Source organism: Bubalus bubalis, chromosome 17, assembly GCF_019923935.1.
Source record: "Bubalus bubalis isolate 160015118507 breed Murrah chromosome 17, NDDB_SH_1, whole genome shotgun sequence".
In the NCBI taxonomy this organism is placed as follows: Eukaryota; Metazoa; Chordata; class Mammalia; order Artiodactyla; family Bovidae; genus Bubalus; species Bubalus bubalis.
The window spans coordinates 61,901,347-61,925,030 of NC_059173.1; the positions used below are offsets into that span (position 1 = coordinate 61,901,347).

General features: G+C 45.0%; 1 protein-coding gene and 3 long non-coding RNA genes across 12 annotated transcripts in view; 3 read left to right on the forward strand and 1 right to left on the reverse strand.

Annotated features, from left to right (window-relative positions):
* Positions 1 to 3,750: 3,750 nt before the first annotated feature.
* LOC112579980 lies at positions 3,751 to 10,594 on the forward strand. Of its 2 annotated transcripts, XR_006545758.2 has the most exons (5): positions 3,751 to 4,136; positions 5,735 to 5,877; positions 6,304 to 6,718; positions 8,652 to 8,702; positions 10,459 to 10,594. It is a non-coding gene; the product is annotated as an uncharacterized LOC112579980 (long non-coding RNA). The 2 variants fall into 2 exon arrangements; XR_006545757.2 differs by having other exon boundaries at positions 5,735 to 6,718.
* Positions 10,595 to 11,760: 1,166 nt separating this feature from the next.
* LOC123330049 lies at positions 11,761 to 15,051 on the reverse strand. Its single transcript, XR_006545760.1, has 2 exons — positions 14,930 to 15,051; positions 11,761 to 14,255 (listed from the first exon to the last, which is right to left on the reverse strand). It is a non-coding gene; the product is annotated as an uncharacterized LOC123330049 (long non-coding RNA).
* Positions 11,767 to 20,379, forward strand: LOC112579981. Its single transcript, XR_003104348.3, has 3 exons — positions 11,767 to 11,922; positions 14,946 to 15,132; positions 20,050 to 20,379. It is a non-coding gene; the product is annotated as an uncharacterized LOC112579981 (long non-coding RNA).
* An 872-nt stretch (positions 20,380 to 21,251) lies between these two features.
* ARHGAP10 (Rho GTPase activating protein 10) overlaps positions 21,252 to 23,684 on the forward strand; it is a 385,067-nt gene continuing 382,634 nt past the window's right edge. For 2 of the 8 annotated variants that reach the window (XM_044930651.2, XR_006545756.2), the window contains exon 1: positions 21,580 to 21,980. In XM_044930651.2, the coding sequence (XP_044786586.1) occupies positions 21,827 to 21,980 (154 nt within the window). In that variant the 5' untranslated portion in view covers positions 21,580 to 21,826. Of the gene's footprint in view, positions 21,376 to 21,579; positions 21,981 to 23,684 lie in introns of those variants that run through there. The other 6 variants (XR_003104349.3, XR_006545755.2, XM_045163178.1 and 3 more) reach the window with 5 other exon arrangements.

Sequence of the window (23,684 nt, forward strand, 5' to 3'; positions counted from 1 at the left end):
GCCTCATGCTTGGATTAAACTAAGCTGACCGTGGGGTTAAAAGACTGGCCCAAAATCATGGTTAGCGACAGGACTAAAATATAGGCTGTTTCACATTTTCTCTTGCACATAGCAATAATAGGAGTGGGGATGAGAAACAAGAGAAGAACTTTGGTAAATTTAATGTGTAGGAGACTGGTCAAGCAAGCTCAGAGGCAAAAACTCAAAGCACTACACGGGTAGAAGAGGAACGGGAAATTACAGGGTGGAATAGCTAAATGTACCTCCCGATCCAGCATCTTGCTCCTCCCCGAAACAGCTCAGGTCGGAGAGATGCAAGGACTACCTGAGGACTCAAGCTAGTCCCATGGATTGTGGGCAGGAAAGGAGTCAGGCTCTCAGAGGTGAGCAAAGAGGGCCCTAGAGCTTTCCTGTATAGTAAGAGAGATGGGGCCAGAGCCTGGAACAGCCCCCAAAGAATGTCTTTGGCGTTTTTCAGTAGGGAACTATTGGTATTTTGCATGGCATTCTCCTGCAATTGCAGGATATTTACCGTCCTTACCCTCACCCACCAAATCCCTAAGTCACTGTGACCCTTAAAAATGTCCTGCACGTTTCCAAGTGCCCACTAGGGGGCTCCTATCACCCCCGATTACCGTTTCCCCCTTTACTTAATCAATAGCAGGCATCACTCTAGAATGAGTGCGCATAGCCCAGAACGAAGAAGACAACTAAGTTTCCGAATAGGATTTTAACATCAAAGCTGAAATAGTAGGCTTTTCTTATAGGGCAGGTTTCTTGAAAGAGGAGACATGTTTGTTTGAGTTCTACATGAATAAACACTTGGGAGGACTCAGGATGTTTACATCGTAAACCAAAGAGGAAGTATAAAGTTGGCTATAGAAAGGAAACAAAAAGAAGAAAATCTGAGGGCAGGTGACTAGAATTTAGAAGCTGATAGGTGCCTAAGGGGCTTCCCTAGTGGCTCAGATGGTAAAGAATCTGCCTGCAAGGCAGAAGTCCCGGGTTCAATCCCTGGGTCAGGAAGATCCCCTGGAGAAGGAAATGTCAACCCAGCATTCTTGCCTGAAGAATCCCCATGGACAGAGGAGCCTGATGGGCTACAGTCCATGGGGGCACAACTGAAGCGACTAACACTTATACTTAGGTGCCTAAGAAAAGATTGTACCCTCTGTCTACTCTCCTCAGTCAACTGAGAAGATGAGAAAGTCCCTGCAGAACTTGAGGGTAGAGAGGATCCTCAGCTTGCTTCTAGCAGGCCTCCGTGGATGACTAAGACATTTCCCTGCACCTTGCAGGACAGTGAGCATCCAGCAGTTTCCTGAGCTCCCCAAAGCACCCAGGAGTGGCTGAGAGAGGGATGGCAGAACGGGAGGGGCCCTGTGCTCAGGGCAAACTTGGCAGAGGTGGATGGAGACATGGGGCAGCAAAGCATGGGAGCTGGCAACCAGACCAGGGAATCACCCAGCTCAGCAGATCCTGGACCAGGGGCCTCTGAGGTCAGAACAACATGTAAATCCCTGGAAAAGAGAAGGAAAATGGAGAGGGGGAGAAGCCCTGGATTGACTGAGTTTAATCTGTAAATTGCAAAGTTCACACAAAAGGTTAAGTTTTAGGCTTTTAAGTGGAAAGGGGACTCAGCAACTAAGTGCAGTAATAAGGACAGAATCCAAGAAATTCTCTCTCTCTCTCTATTTTCTTTGCCAGTGTGGCATGCAGGATCTTAATTCCCCAATCAGGAATGGAATCCATACCCCCTGCAGTGGAAGCGCAGAGCCCTAATGACTGACATGCCAGTGAAGTGCCCTCCCCACCCCCGCCAAGAAATTTCTTTTCAATACATTAATGAATATTCCAGAGACTAGCAAGGAGAGATAAGAAGGCCTTCTTAAATAAACAATGCAAAGATATTGAGGAAAACAACAGAATGAGAAAGACTAGCGATCTCTTCAAGAAAACTGGAGATATCAAGGGAACATTTCATGCAAAGATGGGCACAATAAAGGAAAGAAACGGCAAGGGCCTAACAGAAGCAAGAGATTAAGAAGAGGTGGCAAGAATACACCAAAGTGAAAGTGAAAGTAAAGTTGCTCAGTCGTGTCCGACTCTTTGCGACCCGTGGACTGTAGCCCACCAAGCTCCTCCATCCATGGGATTCTCCAGGCAAGAATACTGGAGTGGGGTGCCATTTCCTTCCTTCATTTTTCATCTAACAAAAATGTCTTAATGACCTGGATAACCACAATGATGTGGTCACTCACCTAGGGCAGGACATCCTGGGGTGTGAAGTCAAGTTGGCCTTAGGAATCATTTACTATGATCAAAGCTGGTGAAGGTGATGGAATTCCAGCTGAGTTACTTAAAATCCTAAAAGATGCTGCTGCTATAGTGCTCTGTGGAAGGAAAGCTATGACAAACCTAGACATTGTATTAAAAGTAGAAACATCACTTTGCCGACAAAGGTCCATATAGTCAAAGCTATGGTTCTTCCAGTAGTCCTGTACAGATGTGAGAGTTGGATCATAAAAAAGGCTGAGCACTAAAGAATTGATGCTTTAGAATTGTGGTGCTGGAGAAGACTCTTGAGAGTCCCTTGGACTGCACAGAGCACAAACCAGTCAATCCTAAAGGAAATCAGTCCTGGGTGTTCATTGAAAGGACTGATGATGAAGGTGAAGCTCCAATATTTTGGCCACCTGATTCGAAGAGCGTACTTATTGGAAAAGGGGATGCTGGGAAAGATTGAAGGCAAAAGGAGAAGGGAGTGGCAGAGGATGAGATGGTTAGATAGCATCACTGATTCTATCCATTCATGTCCATGCATCAGTGAACATGAATTTGAGAAAACTCCAGAAGATAGTGGAGGACAGAGGAGCCTAGGGTGCTGCAGTCCATGGGATGGCAAAGAGTCAGACACAACTTAGTGACTTGACAATAGTAAGCCTTTTTAATTTCAGGATGTATCTAGGGGCCAAATAAGAGTTATTCAGTTTGTTTAGGGTTAATTATTTGTGTGCCTTTGATGATTGTATATTGGCAAACAGGTGCTCCTTTCACTCCTCTGTGATTGCAAATATCACTGAAGTAGCCCCTACCTACACAGAGGGTGCAGATCTGTTAATTTTGCATTATTGATGGATGAGAGACTTGAGCTGGAATTTGTTCATTTTTCAATCAGTGAAATATTTATTCTCTATTTTGTGCAAAGCTTAATTTTAAAATTAAGCATTGGGACTTCCCTGGTGGTCCAGTGGCTAAGACTCTGAGCTTCCAGTGTCTAGGTTCAGTCCCTGGTCAGGGAATTAGATCCCCCATGCCACAGCTAAGAATTCAAATGTCAGAACAAAATACTTGGCACAGGTAAATTCAACAAGTAAATACCCTTTAAATTTTAAAAGTAAATAAAATTAACTGTCATGAAGAAAACAAGCAACTTAGACTTTAGGATAGTTTTCTTGTAACACCCTCCAAAGCATTATAATTCCTAATGGAGAACCATAGTAAATTCAGGGAGAGAAATTCCACCTTAGATTTGACTAAATATCTAGGAGCAAATGATTTTCTCTTTGTTCTCTCTCTTAGAGAGGTTTTTTACTGATGTCATTACCATTTTGATTTTTTTATTTGCTAGATACACCCAGGTGGCTCAGCATTAAAGAATCCACCTGCAATGCAGCAAACGGGGTTCAGTCCCTGGGTCGGGAAGACCCCCTGGAGAAGGCACTAACAACCCACTCCAGCATTCTTGCCTGGGAAATCCCATGGACAGAGGACCCTGGTGGGCGACAGTCCACGGAGTCGCAAAGAGTCGGCCATGACTGAGTGACTAAACAACAGCAAAAACAACAAGTGTGGTATATAGACTCAACCCACCTATGCAGACAAACCAAATGGGCACCCTTAGCCTTCTGCATACATTCACTCCAACTAAGCCTGGAGCTGATTTCCTTGTTTTGATACTGATAGAAGCTCATGTTCTACATTAGGTAATTTCTACCTCTCTCTCTTTCTCTCCAGAAAACAAGAGAATTTTAGTTTGTTCTCAAAGAATGCCAGGTGAAAAAAATAAAGAAGAAAGCCGTAAGCTCATAAGCACATAATCAGATCTTCCTGCCTTTCATGCGGACCGTTGTTTGGTAAATTCTGCTTTATGTTCCAAAAGAACAAAGTGGCAATGTTCTCACACAATTCTAGTTTTGCAACAAAGTCTGGTGAAATGTCATGTTCTCAGTATTCAATATGTGGGTTTTTAAGGGCAGTCTCCTTGCCTTAATGTCAAAAGCAAGTGGTAAAACAAAGGAATGTGCTGAAGCCAGCCTATTTATTGCATACCTGACACCTTTTGTGGTTGACCTTATTACTAAATTCATGAAAAAAATTGCAAGCTTGGCTTTTGGGTCATTTCTGATTGCCTTGTGGTTTCTTCTGCTACTTAGGAACTTCGTATTCTGTTTTTCACTTGTTTGTTTTCCTTGTCAGTGAAAATGAGTTGGTAACTTGAATAGTACCTATGCTTCAGTTATGTAAAGAAGAAAGAGAGATGACTTCTTAAACTTCTGAATCGTATCAGTGTGTTCTTGGATGAAGATCTCTGAGGCCGAATAGAAAAGAAATGCAGTTTTGAATATAGAATTTCTTTTCCTTTGATCACTTCATTCCATAAGTAACAAGAAACCCATGAAACGTAAAATTCTAAGAACTAACTTTTAAGCTCAACGTTTAAAAATCAAACTGTAAATTAGAAACTGGATATTAGTCACCGAGCTTGCCAAGCATCTTATTTCCTGCACTTGTAGCTACTCTTTTCAAACAGTTTAAAAACTGATAAGAAGCTTAGGAAACTCTTATCAGTCATTGCAAAAAAAAAAAACTTAACCTGTTCTGATCTGGCAAGACTTAAAAGGCCTAAATTCCTTGAAGTATTAGGGGATGTATTTATTTTTTCTACTTGCTAAGTATGTAGTATAAGAATCATTTTTGTTACCATAAATTCAGTTTTAAATATCTTCTTATTTATGTGATATACTGTCTGAATGCATCTAGAGGCTATAAAAGAGACGGTTGCTTAAGCTGATATAGTAGAATGTGCAGGAAGTGCTCATTAGAATTTGCACATTTGCTCTGAGTTTGTGAATTCCAAGCAGGTTTGCTAATAGGCCACGGCCACCACCTGTGTCTGTTTCCTACTGGATGATGTCCTTTGATATTTTGGTGCATATCCTTACTGTCTTTTTCTCTCTTTTCATATACATTTTTTAATTTGCAAAGTTAATATCAGACTGTACTGTTAGTTCATAATCTTTTTTCATTAAAAGTGTGTTACTAATTAAAAATATATATATACGGTCAGGGATTTCCTGGTGGTCCTGAAGTTAAGAGTCCACCCTGAAATGTAAGTGACGGAGGTTCAATCCCTAGTCGGAGAACTCAGATCCCACCTGCTTTGGAGGAACTAATTGAGATCACACCTTGACTACTGAGCCCGGGTGCCACGACGAAAGACCCTGCAGCGAAAGATCCCACATAATGCAGCAGAGACCCCCTGTTCCTCAACTACGACCTGACACAGCCAAATACATAATAAATAGATAAATTTAAAAATTTAAAAGATAAGGTCAACCATGCCAGCTAATCCATCATTTGCTGTAATGTAACTGATTAGGCTACACTTGACCCTTGACTAACACAGATTTGAATGGCGCAGGTTCACTTACGTGCAGAATTTTTCAAACAGGAAGAACCACAGTACTACCTGATCCACTGTTGGCTGACTCTGAGGATACCGAACTGTGGATACAGAGGAACCGTGGATGTGGAGGAACCACGTGAGAGCTGGGTCGACAGGAAGTTTTATTCGGATTTTCTACTTCAAGGAGGGTCAGCAACCCTAGCCCCATAATTAGTCAAGGTCAACTGTACTTTCCTATTGTTAACCACTTAAACTATTTCCAGTTTTTACCTAGTGTAAATATTGTTGTGACTAGCATTCTTGAACATATATCTTTGGGCATATCCTATTCTTTCCTGTAGACAAATTACTAAGAGTAATATTGTTGGGTCAAAAGGCAAATAGTTTTAAATAATCACATGTAATATTACGACCCTAAGATAACCCCTGCCAACAATTTGATGCATATTTATACAGTCTTTTAAAAAATGAATATGTATGTGCGGGAATACATATGTAGTTTTTGAAAAGTTGTTATTGTGTTCTGTATGGGAGGGCACCTACTGAAGAATTTTAAGCAGGAGAAAGATACAACTTGATTTTTTTTTCTTTTGGCCACTCCATGTGGGTTGCAGAATCTTAATTCTCCGACCCTGATTGAACCCCAGCCCTGGCAGTGAAAGCTGTGAGACCTAACCACTGGACCACCAGGGAATTCCTGGTTTTCTCTTTAGAAGAAGCAATCTGGCTGACCTGTTGAAGACAGACTATCAGCGAGCCAAAGCAGAGGCAGAACCCAGGTGGAGTCTGTGGCAGTGACCCCGGAGAGAGGCCACAGTGGCTTGCAGCAGAGGGCAGTGCTGGGGGAGTGAATGGTGGTCAGATTCTGGATCTCTGCAGGAACACAGACAGTATGTGGAGGAGGAGAGAAAGAAAGCAGTGCAGATTAACTCCACGTTCTGGTGGCTTGAACACTTGGAAGGATGGTGTAGACGTCGAGTGACGGGAAACGCTTGCGGAGAGGCAAGAACAGGAGTCCATTTGCAGAGAGTGAGTTTGAGATGTCTAGTACATAGCCATGTGGAGAGGTCCAGGAGGCTGTTGAGTATGAATCTGGAGTTCTAGGTTGAGCAGATGCTGAAAGTATATATTGGGAATCATTGGCACATAGATGATATTAAAAGCCAGGAGGGTGGGTGAGATGATCAAGGGAGTGAGTATGGACCAAGAGAAGAGGAAATACAGACTGGTGAAGGGGAGCAGGGCAGTAGGGCAGCCCTTCTTCTGCACCGGGCACTCTTCTACATGTTTTGCAGAGATTACAGGGTGACTCATTTAATCTCAAAAGAAACCTCAGTGAAGGGGTACAATTATTATCCCCATTTTACAGAGGAATCTTGAGGTCCAGAAAGATTGAGTCAGTAAATCAATATTTCCCATTATGAACTGATTTAATAAGTTTTAACAACCTTTTTAAATAATGCAAACACTTTGAAATAAATCACGTGAACTTTTTCTGCACAGGGTTTGTTCATCATGTCTCAAAAATCTTAGCAATTATACATTCCAGTTATACTTTAAAGAATCAGCATGACTACTCTGTTCAAAGGTGCTTTTCTTTCCATTCTTTACAGCTGACAACACATTCTAGAGTGGAATATTGAGGAGAGACCGAAAGGAGAAAAAAAAAAAGCTTCTGTTCAAAGAGGAGAATCATTTTTAATGTTCAATATTTCTTTCTCTGTTTTTGTTTTGTTATTAGTTTTTGGCTGCACCTTGTAGCGTACAGGATCCTAGTTCTCCCACCAGGCATCAAACTCACGCCTCTTGCAGTGGAGTAGAGTCCCAACCACTGGACCACCAGGGAAGTCCCAGTGTTCAATATTTCTTAAGGATATTTTCTTTGCTTTCATGTGTTTCTCCCTCAAGGATCATGCATTCCCTAATTATATTTGAAGATGGGAGAGGCAAGTTGATAAAGGAAAACTGTCATCATTCCTACCACCTCACCTTAACATATTCAGAATACCTCAATGGGACACTTGCTAAGGCCATTGTTACTTTTAACAGAAATGTGCAAAAGACAGGGAAAGACAAAAGCACTTTGGTGGGTTAATCATTACAGAAGGCTTCCAGAAAAAATATTTGAAATTTCCCCCAGCTATCCTGGAGAATCTTACATCTCAGAACAAGGACGCAGATGAACGAACTTGCAGTATGATTTTCTGCCTTCTCCTCTTCTTTGGGAAAAGGGTTATTGTGAATGGGGAGGTGGGCAGGAGAACTTGTAAGATAGCTTTTCAAACAGATCAATTTTAGGCAAAAGACCAAATGGAAACTGGGGATCTGGAAATAAAATTTTCCCTGCCAAAAGTAATTTTGGGGAAATTTTTACATACTCTTGGGGTCCGTGTAAGTCAAGTTGAAGATGATTGTCTTAAATAATTCCAGTAGGGGGATTTCTCTGGTGGACGCATGGCTAAGACTCTGCACTCCCAGTGCAGGGAGCCTGGGTTCCATCCCTGGTCAGGGAACCAGTCCCCATATGACAAAACTTAGAGTTCCCATGCCACAATTAAGACTGGGCACGACCAAATAAATGAAACCTGTAAAACATAATAACTCCAACAAGAAAGAAAGAGCAATATCTTCAAAAAACCAGGAGTGGCTGCAGACGCATTCCTCTACTGTGCCAAAAACATGAGATAATGGATAGATGTGTACATTTATCTAAATACCAGTGAGCAGTATGTTATTAAAGCACGACCCTTAACTAGCAATATCTGAAAAAGCAGATCCAGAATGAGCTTAGAGATGTGAAAAATAGCAGAAAGACAAAAAGGGTCCTTTTAAGGTCATGTTCATAGCAAGAACAAAAACACAAAAGACTCTGGGGAAAGATGATGTAATGTGAAAAAGATAACAGAGAAGCAGAACTAATGAAACTCTTTTTCTCCATTCTTCTCTCAATAATTACCTTCAGATGGAAAGAGGAAAACGAGTTATGGCAGGACAGAACCAAAATGCAAGAAAGGTAAGAAACAGGAGGAGATCTTCTTGAAATTTATTTTAATGAGTTTGTTTTTATTCCCAGAAAAGTTGTATCCTGAGATATTTAGAGAACTTTTAATTGTAATCATGCAACCATGGTTAACAATCTTAGAAAATAATTTCATGAACAGAAAGTCAGCATACATTCATTAAGAATAAATACTGGGACTTCCCTGATAGTTCACTGGCTAGGAATTGCCGTGCAACGGAGGGAACTCAGGTTCAGTCCCACGTTGGGGAACTAAGATTCCACATGCCACAACTAAGAGTTTTCATGTAATTATGGAAGCCCGCATGCCACAACTGAGACCCTAGACAACCACATAATAAATACAATTCAAACAAACAAACAAACAAAAATCAATACTGTCAAACCAAACTTATATCTAGGAACTCACTGCTCAAGAACAAAGGTTTGTATTTTTTTCACTTAAGATTATATTGGAGCAGTTCTCCAGTATTCCTCATTAAACATTCGTCTGTACTACAGTTATAAATAGGTTCATCAGTTCAGTTCAGTCGCTCAGTTGTGTCCGACTCTGCGATCCCATGAATCACAGCACGCCAGGCCTCCCTGTCCATCACCAACTCCTGGAATTTACTCAAACTCATGTCCATCGTGTTGGTGAAGCCATCCAGCCATTTCATCCTCTGTCATCCCCTTCTCCTCCTGCCCCCAATCCCTCCCAGCATCAGGGTCTTTTCCAATGAGTCAACTCTTCGCATGAGGTGGCCAAAGTATTGGAGTTTCAGCTTTAGCATCAGTCCTTCCAATGAACACCCAGGACTGATCTCCTTTAGAATGGACTGGTTGGATCTCCTTGCAGTCCAAGGGACTCTCAAGAGTCTCTCCAACACCACAGTTCAAAACCATCAATTCTTTGGCACTCAGCCTTCTTCACAGTCCAACTCTCACATCCATACATGACCACTGGAAAAACCATAGCCTTGACTAGACGGACCTTTGTTGGCAAAGTAATGTCTCTGCTTTTGAATATGCTATCTAGGTGGGTCATAACTTTCCTTCCAAGGAGCAAGCGTCTTTTAATTTCATGGCTGCAATCACCATCTGCAGTGATTTTGGAGCCCCCAAAAATAAAGTCTGACACTGTTTCCACTGTTTCCCCATCTATTTCCCATGAAGTGATGGGAGCAGATGCCACAATCTTAGTTTTCTGAATGTTGAGCTTTAGACCAACTTTTTCAGTCTCCTTTTTCACTTTCATCAAGAGGCTTTTTAGTTCCTCCTCACTTTCTGCCATAAGGGTGGTGTCATCTGCATATCTGAGGTTATTGATATTTCTCCCGGCAATCTTGATTCAAGCTTGTGGTTCTTCCAGTCCAGCATTTCTCATGATGTACTCTGCATATAAGTTAAATAAACAGGGTGACAATATACAGCCTTGACGTATTCCTTTTTCTATTTGGAACCAGTCTGTTGTTCTATGTCCAGTTCTAACTGTTGCTTCCTGACCTGCATACAGGTTTCTCAAGAGGCAGGTCAGGTGCTCTGGTATTCCCATCTCTTTCATAATTTTCCATAGTTTATTGTGATCCACACAGTCAAAGGCTTTGGCATAGTCAATAAAGCAGAAATAGATGTTCAATTATATGAATATACCTTAAATTATATGCCCAATCCCCTGTGGCCCACTGTTTCACATTTTTAGTTTTTAAAAACTGTGCTGGAGTCATTATAATTTTATGTAAAACTTTGTAAGTTATTTTTTTAATTTTAGGTCACATTTCCAGAAGAGGAATAAATGAATCAAAGGGCTTCCTATCAAAGGCCTTGTTTTTATCACCAAAATTTCATCCAGAAAGAAGTACCTATTTATTTTCTCGACAACAATATATGAATGGCTATATTTCCAACCCATAGCATTACTGGAAGATTTTGATAGAAAAAACTTGGGGTTATTTTCTAATTGTGGCAAAATATACAAAACATAGAATTTATCACTGAAACCATTTTTAAGTGTACAACTCAGCAGCATTCAGAGCATTCACAATGTTGCTCAACCATCATCACTATTTCCAGAATTCTGTCATCATCCTAAACAAATCTCTGTACCCATTAAATAAAGAAAACTTTAAATTTTTTGAAAATTGGCCTTCTCTTGCATGTATTATTCAATCCTATTAGCGACATTCTTCCCCCTTCCTAAGGTCTTGGAATTCTTCTGTGTTAGAATAGGAGCGGCTATACCATGGTAACAGTCAACTCCCCACAAGAGTTTATTTCTTACTCAAGTTACCTAATCTATGCAAGTCAATGAGTGTATCCGCTTCTCATAGTCTCTCAAGGTTCAGGCTCGTGGAGGCCCAGTCATCTCATTGCTTCACATTTTGGAATATGAGGACTTCGTGGTTGACAAGGCAGAACAAGAAAGTGCAGTGGAGCCTTGTGCCAGGAATTAGATGCTCCAACAGATAACTGGGCTTCCCTGGTGGCTCAGTCGGTAAAGGATTCGCCTGCAATGCAGGAGACCAGAATTCTATCCCTGTGTCAGGACGAACCCACTCCAGTATTCTTGCTGGAAATACCCCATGGACAGAGGAGCCTGGGAGGCTACAGTCCATGGGGTTGCAAAAAGACACAACTTAGCAAGTAAACAACAAACAGTTTTCTACTCTAGCTCAGCCAGATAACCAATTCCAAGTGCCCTACAATGTCCCTAAAGGTCCATTGTCTTCTACTGCCAATGTAGGTAAATACCATTCTTCCTGGGTTGCGAAAAAAACACCCCCTGATTTTGGCAACTTAAGTGAAGTATGTGGGGTGCTAAAGGAAGACTGAAGAACCATTCTGGGAATAAGAATGTGGGTAGCCTGCCAGGCAGCAGGTCTCTTTCGACACACTTGGCTGGACAGACAGTAAAGCCGGTCTGTGTTTTCCTAGGCTCGAGAGTCAAAGTCCTGGGAAAGAGAGTGTGGTTGGCTGAGGGCAGTCACATGCCCAGCCTTTGGCAGTGGCAGGCCTGAGAGGAGGGATTAGCAGAAGGAGCCTCCACAGCTCTCTTTGGGTTTCCTGGTATGAAGTAGGCACACGCATTCTACCGAGACACTGTGTTTTGTGGGAAAATGATCACCCAGGTGGAAATCAGAGTGCTCTGGGGAAGTGGGAGTGAAGGCAGCCTTCCAGTATCCACTACCGAGAGCAAAAACATGATCATATCAGTGGCATCAAAGCCCATGAACACGTGAGTCTGCTGAGCTGATATCTGCTGATTTAATATTTTCTATTATTAGATTGATTCCTTATTTTCCTCTGCAACAAATAGCCTTAAGTGTGTATATCTAAAAAAGTTATTTTGAGACTTCCCTGGCAGTCCAGTAGGTTTACTCTTTGCTTCCACTGCAGGGGGCACAGGTTCAATCTCTGGTCAGGGAACTAAGATCCTGCATGCCACATGGCGGAGCCAAAATAAATCTTTTTTCCCCTTGGGACAAATTGCTAGGTCTGGAATCATTGCATCAGAAGACATGAGTATTTATATGTTCTCATTTTTTATTTTACTGAAGTGCCCATGGACTCTGAGAATATGCCCCTATTCATGGCAGATCAGCTTTCTAGTGACAGAGTAACTGCCTGGTTGAAGGTCACCCTGCGGAAAGCTCTCTCTGGGTCATGCCAGGATCACTTGGGCTAGTGGGGAGAAACATACTCTTTAGAGCTCTTCTTCTTCCTCCACATTTTTTTTTTTTAAAACAATTACTCTTTGGATAAAAGATACTGCAAGGCCACTGGCTTGGGTCGTTTAACCCATATGTTATAGGAAATAGGGCAGCATTTGCCTGAGGGGCCCAAGGGCAGTGGGAGTGCCTGCTGATATTGCATCAGCAAATGCAAGATGGCATACCCAGCTCCCTTTTCTCCACAGCAGGCCTCTCCAGAAGCTGGGGCAGGGGAAACAAGGATTACACAAGGGCAGGGCATGCCACCTGGGGAGGGTCCTGCCTGTGTGCTTGACCCGGGTCTCTGAGCCGGCCCGGTTCTTCTAACTCCAATCTTGAAAAGATAATTGTCCCAGATTTCTTCAGAGGATTTTAACTCACATGTGACAGAATTGGAAAATCTCTCTCCCTTCCCTGCCAACACACTAATTTCCAATTCCCCCATCCCAGCTTCACTGGGAACATCCATTTCTCAGCCAGACCACCATGCTGCCTGGGCCAAGCAGCAGGGTGCTTTTTTGGGTAATAACCCGCGGGTGAGATTGAGCACGTTAGATTGTAAACATGTTGAGATTGGAGGCTGTCTGGCTTTAGTATTCCTTGCAGGACTCTCCACAGCGCATTGCCCACTCCAGGTTGCTGTTCAGTTTCTCAGTCGTGTCCAACTCTCTGCAACTCCATGGACTGCAGCACCCCAGGCTTCCCTGTCCTTCACTAGCTCCCAGAGTTTGGCCCAAACTCATGCCCACTGAGTCGGCAATGCCATCCAACCATCTCATTCTCTGCCGCCCCCTTCTCCTCCTGCCCTCAGTCTTTCCAATGAGGAAAGATGCTTTCTCCAAAAGCATTGGGCTCTTTTTCCAATGAGTCAGCTCTTCACATCAGGTGGCCAAGGTAGTGGCACTTCAGCTTCAGCATTAGTCCTTGCAATGAATATTCAGGGTTGATTTTCTTTAGGACTGACTGGTTTGATCTCCTTGCAGTCCAAGGGACTCTCAAGAGTCTTCTCCAACACCACAGTTCAAATCAATATTTGCTGACTGAATATCCTTAGTTAAGTAGAGTCATTCTAGAACTTCCTTGGGATTCCAAACTCTTCCAAGTTATGATGTCTAGGAGTGTTGGGAAAAGTGAGCTCCTCCTAGAAGCAATCAGGGAACCCTGGAGGGGTTCTGAAACCCAGGCTTAATGTCGTTGAGTGAAGAAGAGAGCCTGGTGCAGGAGCTGAGGGGAAGGGCCTTCGCGCCATCTTGGGGCGGCTGTAGCTCAGCCCGTGGTGCTTTAGCCCCAGGGCCTCTTTCAGTTTCCTGTGGCCAAAGTATTGGAGCTTCAGCTTCAGCATCAGTCCTTGCAATGAGTATTCTGAGTTGATTTTCTTTAGGACTGTTTGGTTTGATCTCCTTGCAGTCCACGGGACTCTCAAGGGTCTTCTCCAGCACCACAGTTCAAATCAATATTTGCTGACTGAATACCTTTCCCTGGGGGCGCTTCTTCCTTCTGCAGGTCTCATCCATTTCATGTCCACCCATAACTCCTCATCCGCAGTTGTCAGTTCAATCGTTAGTTCCTCAGTACCGTCTCAGGATAGGCCAAGTTACCCTGTTTAACACCTGTGCATCTCTTCCTCAGCACTTACCAGGATTTTCACGAAGTATTTATATTTGTGTTTGTAATTATTTGATCCACACTTTCTCTCTGACTGGAGACTGCTGCTCCATGAGGGCATGAATTGTACTTCTTGTGTTCACTGTTGTCTTCCTGGTTCTAGCATATTTCCCAGCATATACTGGAAGGACAGTTACTACTAGAGGCAGGAGTAACAATTTTTCTATACCACGTGGGTTTACCAGCTGCAGTCCTGGAAGATACAGAGTTTATTAGTCAGGGTTCTCTAGAGAAGCATAATCAACTAATAGAAGATAAGATATATCTATGTCTATATACAGGCTTCTCTGGTGGCTCAGCAGTAAAGAATCTGTCCGCCAATGCAGGAGTCACCGGTTCCATCTCTGGGTCAGAAAGAGGACAAAATGGCTACCCACCCCAATATTCTTGCCTGGAAAATCTCCATGGACAGAGGAGCCTGGAGGGTTACAGTCCATGGGGTTGCAGAGTCAAACAAGACTTAGCAACTAAACAACAAATATCTGTGTATCAATAGATATCACTATATTAATATCAATGTATTGGTATAGATGGGCTTCCCCAGGGGTTCAGTGGTAAATATGCCCTTGTAATGCAGGAGACGCAGAAGACATGGGTTTGATTTCTGGGTTGGGAAGATCCCCTGGAGGAGGGCATGGCAACCCAGTCCAGTATTCTTGCCTGGAGAATCCCATGGACAGAGGCGCCTGATGGGCTACAGTCCATAGAGTTGCAAAGAGTCAGAAACGACTGAAGTGACTGAGCACTGCTCGGTACAGACATAGATACATATGGAGAAAGGGAGAGGGAGAGGAAGGCGCATTGATTGGCTGTGGTTTACTATAGGAATTGGCTCATGCAGTAATTATGGAGGTCAAGAAATCTCACAATCTGCCATTTGCAGGCTGAAGATCCAGGAAAGCCTTGGTGTGAACCCCAGTCCAAGTGTGAAGCCAGAAAACAAGGAGCATCAGTGTCCGAGGGCAGAGGAGGATGGAGGTCTCAGCTCGAGAAGGAAGAGAGGGTATTTAGCCTTCCTCTGCCTTTTGTGTTCAGCCCCTCAATGAGTTGGATAATGCCCACCTGTACTGGTAAGAGCCATCTTTCTCACTCAGTCCACTGATTCAAATGTATTGACACACCCAGAAGTAATGTTTACCAGCTCTCTGGGAAGCTCTCAGCCCAGTCAAACTGACACACAGGATAACCATCACACAGAGATCCTGGCTGGACTCTCAGCAGAGCTTGTGCAATGTGCTGCTCTCAGAATAGAATTTCTCAAATTGCATTAGCCACATTGCTGGTTCACGAACTCTCAACAGGGTTCTGTGAAGAAAATAGTTCTTTTAAAAATACAGATGTAATGAAAATACCAAGCACATTTAGACAGCTATTATTCTGTGATAACTTCTCTTTAAGAAAACATACACTCCAAACTGCTAACATTGGTTACGAATGGGAAGGGGGTCTTTCACTTTTCCTTCATTATGCTTTATTGTTTCTTTTTATTTTTTTATTGTGGGGAATGCACATTACAACATTTACCATTTTAGCTATTTTTAAGTGTACATTTCAGGGTACATGTCAATAGATTAAGCATTTTCATATTATTGGGCAGCCATTGCCATTATATTTTGTAGATTACTAGTTCACAAAATTCACTGTGTACTATCCTCATATCTTGGTGAGTTAACCCACCCCCAACTCAAAGGGTGGCCTCTGGGTTGTCTGAAGCTACTTGGAATTACTGCATTTGCCCCAGTGGTTAGTTGAAGGACAAGCCTCCAGGTTTGCTTTTTAAAAACATTTATTTTTTTGGCTTTGTCAGGTCTTAGCTGTGGCACGCGGGATCTTTGCTGCGTCCTGTGGGATCTTTCCTTGTGCACACAGACTCTCCAGTTGTGGTGCGCAGGCGCAATAGCTGGCGCATGCGCCTAGTTCTGCCACGCCACCCCAACCCCCTTGCTGGGACATGTGGGATCCCAGTTCCCCTACCCGGGATCGAACCCTTGTCCCCTGCATGGCAAGGCAGACGCTTAACCACTGGACCACCAACAAGTCTCTTGGCCTACAGGTTTAAGTGAGTGAGGCTTGGCAGGCTCCTAAACTCGTTCGATGTCCCGAGTGAAGTAATTACGATAGGCAGCATCTTTCTAGCACTGGAAGGGATACTATTTTATAGGTAAATCTGCAAACTTTGAGGCCATTTGGTTCTCATGAAGGAAGCTTTCTGGAGACTGAAGGTAACACCAACAAGGGGGAAGAGCTGAGAGAATCATACAGAAATAAAGCTGGAGTGGTGACAACTTCAGAAGCCTATACCCTACTTCTCCACGGAGGTTTTCAGTGTTATGATCCAATAATTTCTTGTTTATTTTGGCATTTTCCCTCTTTAATACTTGTGAGAGAAACCAGCCTAACACAGGTTGGAAGATACTCAAAAGATTAATATTCTGTTTCTTCTCATCATATCATTTATGTTTTGCCATAGCTATAATCTATGTACCTCACTGACAAAAGTGTCAGCCTGAGCCAGAGGCTCCCAGGTTCCGGCTCAAAATTGATTGTCTCTTTGTAAGAAAATTCAGATTTCATTTAGGGTGGCAGTGTACCTGGACAAAAGACCACACTTTCCATTTTCCCTTGCAGGGAAGTGTAGTCATGTGATTAAGTTCTGGCCAGTGAGATAAAAAGCAAAATGTTGTCTAAGACCTGCAGGAAGGCTGAGAAAAGATGCTGATTCAGCTTGGGGAGGTGGTGGGCAGTTTATCTTTTCCCTTCCTCCTTCACAACAGGAACTCTAGGAGACTGGGGACTATGGAATCAGGTTAGATTATTTACTCATGGATGAAAGAGAGACATAAATTTCTTATTATTTAAATCACTGTTACTTTGGATTTTCTGTTATAATCTGAACCTAACTGACTCACTGCCTGAAATATATTCAAAGATTCAGGAGAAGCCACACTTGACTGTACAGGTAGCAACCTTGTGACTCATCAGGGAGACACTACTGTATGTAGCGGAACCTAGGGAACCTGCATAAAGAGAAGGTTTCATCTGAGTTAACGTCTGTTTTATCTAGACAGAGGAACCTGACCAACTTTCATTGATTCAAATCCTTAACTCAGGACTTCCCTGGTGGTCCAGTGGTTAGACGCCACATTCCCAATGCAGAGGCTAGATCCCACGTGCCGCAACTGAGTTCAGATGCCACAATGAAAGATCCCGCATGTGGCAACTAAGACATAGGGCAGTTAAATAAATAAATAAATAAATAAGACTTCCCTGGTGGCCCAGTGGCTAAGACTCTGCTCCCATTGTAGGGGGCCTCGGTTCGATCCTTGGTAATGGAACTAGATCCCATACACCACAACTAAAGATCCCACATGTTACAATTTAGACCTAGCATCATCAAAATAAATAAATAATTTTTTTTAAAAATTAAAAAAAAGATAAAATTATTAATTCTTCCAGGCACTGAGTGAAGCATACAAGTGCCCACCTGACATATATACTTGCTTCTCTCTCAGGCACCTAATGAGTCTGAAATTGAAACTGATTTTGCCCATCTCAGTTAACCACCACCACATGAACTTCTATCTCTGGTTTTCTTTGCAGTCGATGTTCAGTAGCGTTCATAGTTGTCCACCTAACTTATGCCAGGAGCCTGGGTCCGTCTTTGTCGCTTTCTTCCTCATTTCTATATCCAGGCTGTGGTCAAGTCCCAGTGTGCTATGTGCTAAGTCGATTCAGTCGTGTCCAACTCTTTGCAAGGACTGTAGCCCGCCAGGCTCCTCTGTCCATGGGATTCTCCAGGCAAGAATACTGGAGTGGGTTGTCATGCCCTCCTCCAGGGGATCTTCCTGACCCTGAGTCTCTTAGGTCTGCTGCATTGGCAGGCGGGTCTTTACCACAAGCACCACCTGGGAAGCCCTATGAAGTCTCAGAATCTCCCTCTAAAGTACATTTTGATCCACTACTCTCTGTCTCCACTGTCACTTGGGTGACAGCTTTACCATTTCTTGCCCAGACAACTCCAAAAGCCTTCCCTCTGGATTCCCATTCCCCACATAGCACCCGGAGAGGAAACCCAAACCAGATCACCTTACCACCATGCTGAAAACTCTTCATAGGCTCCCCATAGCATTAGGATATAATCCCGAATCCTATAATCAATACACGATCTACAGTAGGAAAAGAAAAGAGTTTTATTTGAGCCAAACTGAAAATTATAGCCCAGAAGACAGCCTCTCAGATAGCCCTGAGGAACTGCTCCAAAGAAGCATGATGTTCAGCACAGTTTTATGTCTTGTCAGAACAAAGAACATCAAATAAGTCAGGGATACATTCTTTCAAGGTCTCAAGAAAAATGAAACAAACCAGGTCAGCAGGAACTCAGTGGGTCAGTGCAGCCCTGGCCTGGGAAGGGAGTCTTATCATCGAAGGAGTACCAGCACAGGCGTCCCCGAAAGGGAGGCGTTCAATCTTGATTTTTTTTTTGGCTGTGCCGCCCAGGCATGTTGGATCTTAGTTTCTCGACCAGGAATCATCCCTGCATCCTTCAGTTGGAAGCACAGTCTTAACCACTGGACCACCAGGGGAACCTCCTGAATCTTTATGTTTAACATGGACATTCTTCACTTCTGGTGAATGCACCCTTTTCTTTAAAAATTCAAGCAGATGAACAGTGTGTGTTTGATAGGCCACAAACAGGCTGTTTTAGCATAAAATTTGAGTTAATTCATGTAAAAGCCAGTATGACTCCCCCATACCTTAGTATGTAGCAATTTCATCACTGTATATGGCCTGTGAGCCTTTGCTGGGTCTGACCCCTGCGCACCCTCTAGCACCCAGCATCGTCTTGAGCTGGTTTCTCTCACTTACTGAGCTTGATGCCTGATCTTCTCTTTCAGTTTCCAGAATGTAACAGACTCCCAACCCAGGGGCTTGCACAGGCTGCTTTCTTGTCTGGATTCCTCTGTTCCCATCTGCTATTTTGCAGCCAACCCCTACTGGTTCTTCTCTTCACTGTTTAATGACTCCTTCCATAAGACCTTGACCCCACTCCTGATTTATATCCGGACACTTCATACTGAATAATATTACATGTTGCGTTTTGTGGCTGGCTTCTTTCACTTAGCATGGTGTTTTCAAGGCTCATCCTGTTGCAGCATGCCTCAGTACTTCACTCCTTTTCATTGTAGATGAATTATTCCATTGTATGTGCATGCATGCTAAGTCGCTTCAGCCTTGTCTGACTCTTTACGACCCCATGGAACATAGCCTGCCAGGCTCCTCTGTTCATGGGCTTCTCCATCAACAATACTGGAGTGGATCTTCCCAACCTAGGGATCGAACCTGTGTCTCTTAGCCTCCTGCATTGGCAAGAGAGTTCTTTACCACTAGCGCCACCTGGAAAGCCCATTTCATTGTATGTCAAAGTGTATGTGAAAGTGTTAATTGTTCAGTCCGATTCTTTGCGACCCTATGGACTGCAGCCCACCAGGCTCCTCTGTCCATGGAGTTTTCCAGGCAAGAATACTGGAGTGGGTAGCCATTCCCTTCTCCAGGGGATCTTCCCCACCCAGGGATGGAACCCAGGTCTCCTGCCTTGCAGGCAGATTCTTTACCATCTGAGCCACCAGGGAAGTCCATTCCATTGTATAGATACAGATTTATCCACTCGTCAGCTGGTGGACATTTGGGTTGAGCCCACTTTTTGCCTATTATGAACACTGTTACCAAGAACAAGCATTTGCGTGGACAAGTGACTTAGCATTAGCATATGTTTTCATTTCTCTTGGTTATATGCCGAGGGAATGGAGTTGCTGACTCAGATGTTAACTTGGAGGTGTCAGCAGCCCCTTTTTATGAGGAAAGGTTTAGGATTTTGTCCAAATGATCCAGTGCCTGTCAGTGTTTGGCTGTTTAGTTAACAGCCAACTGTTTACATCCCTCCTGTTCTTGTCTTTCCCTGTTTTATTTGCCTCTTTTCTTTTCTGTAGAGTCCAGCTCCCCTGCAGATTGTAGCCAGCACCCGGATTTTCAAGGGGTAAAATTTATTTGTAAAACATTTTGAACTCTCTGGAGGCTGGACATTAAAAGTAATAATGTTTATCTGTTTAATCTGTGGGCTAGCCACTTGCAGGGTGTTTTGTAACAAAAAGAGCATATTGAGTAGGAGGCTTTTTAAACTAGTTCCTAAGAGTAACTCCTACAACTGCTCAGAGTCTCAACTACCCAGCTAGCAATCTGTGCCTTTTAAAGAACCACTTTGAAGTCCCTTGGTGATATTAACATCACAAGTGAACCTATATATGTAAACATATGTTGTTCCTGAGCTTGTAAAAATGTATACAGAGTTCCTGTTGTGTGCCTGGCAGATAATAATTGCTTAATAAACCGTTGTTGCTGTTGTTTAGTCGCTAAATTGTGTCCGACTCTTGGCGACCCCATGGACCTCTGTCTATGGGATTTTCCAGGCAAGAATACTGGAGCGGGTTGCCATTTCCTTCTTCAGGGGCTCTCCCCAACCCAGGGATCGAACCTGGGTCTCCTGCATTGCAGGCGGATTCTGTAGCAACTGAGCTACCAGGGGCCCCCTAATAAACTGTTAGCTGCTATTATTAAAAGTTACTCTAATGAACAATCGGTTTCTTTGAGGTAAGGATTTCAATCATTCAGAGCGTCTTATTAACATTTTGAGGGCATATTGAATTGTTTGAGGACACATTGAAAAGTACCCCTTTTCAGGGTGTACTGACAAATTCTCATTTGATCGTTACGCCCACCTGGTGAAAACCACAGAGAACCTGGCAATTGTTCTCAGGTGCTCATTTTTGGTATGATAAAGATCGACTCAATCAACCCTGGCAAATTTAATCTGCTGATTACAGCAGAAACGACTCTACCGTGATCTGACGCCCTCTCCCCTACACCAAGTCGTTCGGTGTGATTACACAGAAGAGTGTAAGAGCAGCTGCCCGCCCCGCAAGAAAATGTTCCTTGCCCTTAGAAAGCTTTCAGTCTAAGGTGGAGATTTACAGGCATTTTACTTTAGACGAGGGCCGAGAATGGGGAAAAGAAGAGCCCTTCGTGTGCGTCCATTCACAGTTCAGGGTCCGTCCCGAGAGGATGAAACCTAGAAGTCAAATCGTCAAACCCAGCAAGCCAGACCTCAGAGTCATGCCGCCCGCTGAGGAGTATTACAGATGCTCTGAAGATGCCCCTTCCTGGTCCCGGTCAGGTTCCCCCGCATCGGGGAGCCGACAGTGAGTCACTCGGAAGAGGGGAGCCAAGAAAAGGGGAGGCGCTCGCGCCTGGGGCTGGAGGTGAGCCGCAGGGCGAAATTATACACCAAGGAAGCCTCGGAAGGAAGAGGAGGGGCCACTGCGCTTGGGGAAGAGAAGGAAAAGAAGGAAGAGACGTTCGGGGAAGGCAGGGAGAGGAGGAAGGAGGAAGGCGGAGGAACAAGACAGGGGCGCGCGCGGGGCGGGGCCGGGCGGGGCGGGCCTGGGCCTCCGAGAGGGCGTGCGGCGCGGGGCCGGGCGGGGCGGGGCCGCGGCGCCCGAGCTTCGGCGGGGGCTGCCGGGATCCCGGCGCCGCGCTCTCGCTCGCCGCCGCCGTGCTGCTGTGTGCGGTCCGGCTCACCTCCTCGGGGCATGTCCGCGCTGCTCTCGCCGCACGCCCGGGGCTCCTAGCTTCTCCGGCGCTTGCTACGCTTGCGGCCCCTCACCTGGCCCCGGCGCCCTGCTCGGGTTGTGCGCGCGGACCGCCGCCGTCATGGGGCTGCAGCCCCTGGAGTTCAGCGACTGCTACCTCGACAGCCCGTGGTTCCGGGAGAGGATCCGTGCCCACGAAGCGGAGCTGGAGAGGACCAACAAGTTCATCAAAGAGCTCATCAAGGACGGCAAGAACCTCATCGCCGCGACCAAAAGTAAGCGGGGACCTGGGGCGCGGCCAGCAGGAGCCTCTGCCGGAGGGACACCGACCATCCCGTTCCTGGGGCCGGCAGCCGGAGGATCAGGGGATTCATCCGGCACCGCGAGGCCCCGGGGTCGTTCCTCCTCGGCTCCCCGGGCAGCCGGGGGCGAGTCCCTTTCCTGCCCCTGCCCCCGCGCGGCGGCCCGAGCCGGGAGCCATGCGCGTAAGCTTGCCGCCCGCCAGACCCCGCAGCTCCGGCCGGGCGCCCTCGGTGCCTGCGTTCTCCGCCGGACCCGCCGGAGGGTCTGGTTCTCTTGCTCCCTAGAGCTGCTCTGTCTCGTCTGAAACATCAATTTCACGGGTCTTGTCTCGTGATCCTTCAGAAGAACTTGCCTGAGGATTCTTTGCAAACCTGCTGAGTTGGTCAGAAGTCCCTTGAGCCGTACCCTTTCTGTGTCATTTCGGATCCCCTGCGACAGTCTCGTCTCAGGCGCCTTACTATGCTAAACCCGAAAGTCCACCTGGCGTTGTGCAAATTCCTTCCCTCCTCCTGCGCCGAGGAGGTTCAAAGATTGGGGCTTGTGAGGCTGAGCAGACAGCCTGCCCTCTAGCCGCGGCGAGCCCTGCCTGCAAATAGGGAATTCCACCCCGGCCGAGCTTGATGCCTTCCAACCCTGTTCGTCTCTATCTTTTGAGCAACTCAGAAGTGGCCACAGGAAAATAAGAGATGTGTCCGCATATAGCGTCTGAAAAGAGTCTAGGAGGGAGGTGTCCTGAAATGCATGCTGAAACACTGAGTTGGTGATGCAGGTGGAAATAGGAAAAAGTTAGCTTGAGTGAGGAGCCGGGCAGCCTGAGCACACATGTAACCTATACCCCATTCTGAGGATGCCGGATGAATGTTGGCTTTTCCCTCTTAAAAAGACCTATCCGTGCAGCAGACTGGGAAAAATATCCCATGTCACCGCGCCCCGCCCCCCGTTCCCCATTTTGCATTAAGGAAGATGGAAACCTACTGATTGAATTGTCTCAGGTACCCGGCCCAGAGCCTGGAACAGTGCAAATTCAATGAATGAATGAGTTGAAAGAAATATGATTTCATGGGAAGAATTCAGTGAGTGAGCCATCTCTAATTTTAGAAGCAAGTCACTCAACTTCTCTGGGTGATGACCAGGGTTCATTTTGGTTCTGTGACCTCTGTGGTGTTGCAAAATGAGGATTGGGAATCACTTTGGAACATGTGGCTGGTGGGCTGTTGGGTTGGTGGCTCTCCAGTGTCTTGGCATTGTGTGTGTGTTGGGATGAGGGTGGGGAGGGGCTGTAAATATGTAGGTGTAAACGGAGAGAGGAGGAGACGAAAAGGACGTGGGGGGTGTGTGTGTGTGTGCAGTGGACATGAGGAGAAGGACTCTTTCCTTTTGTAGCTTGGTCTTAACTAGTGTCGCTGGCTGGGGGAGTGTCCTTTCACACTGGCTCTAGCAGCTCCCTCTGGCTTGAGGGGTATGAGGAGGGAGGCTTTGGTGTGGAGAGAGGCAGATGGCAAAGCCAGTTTGGCCACTGGCAGAAAGCTATTTATGTGACTGCATATTCGCTCTTCTGCCAACAGGACACACGCCTGTGTTCCAGCAGCAGCCAGTGCATCTGGGGGCCCAGCTGTCAGCCCTCCTCTCCAGAATGTAGACTTTCTGGCATTTGTGAATTGACTCCCTACTCCTTT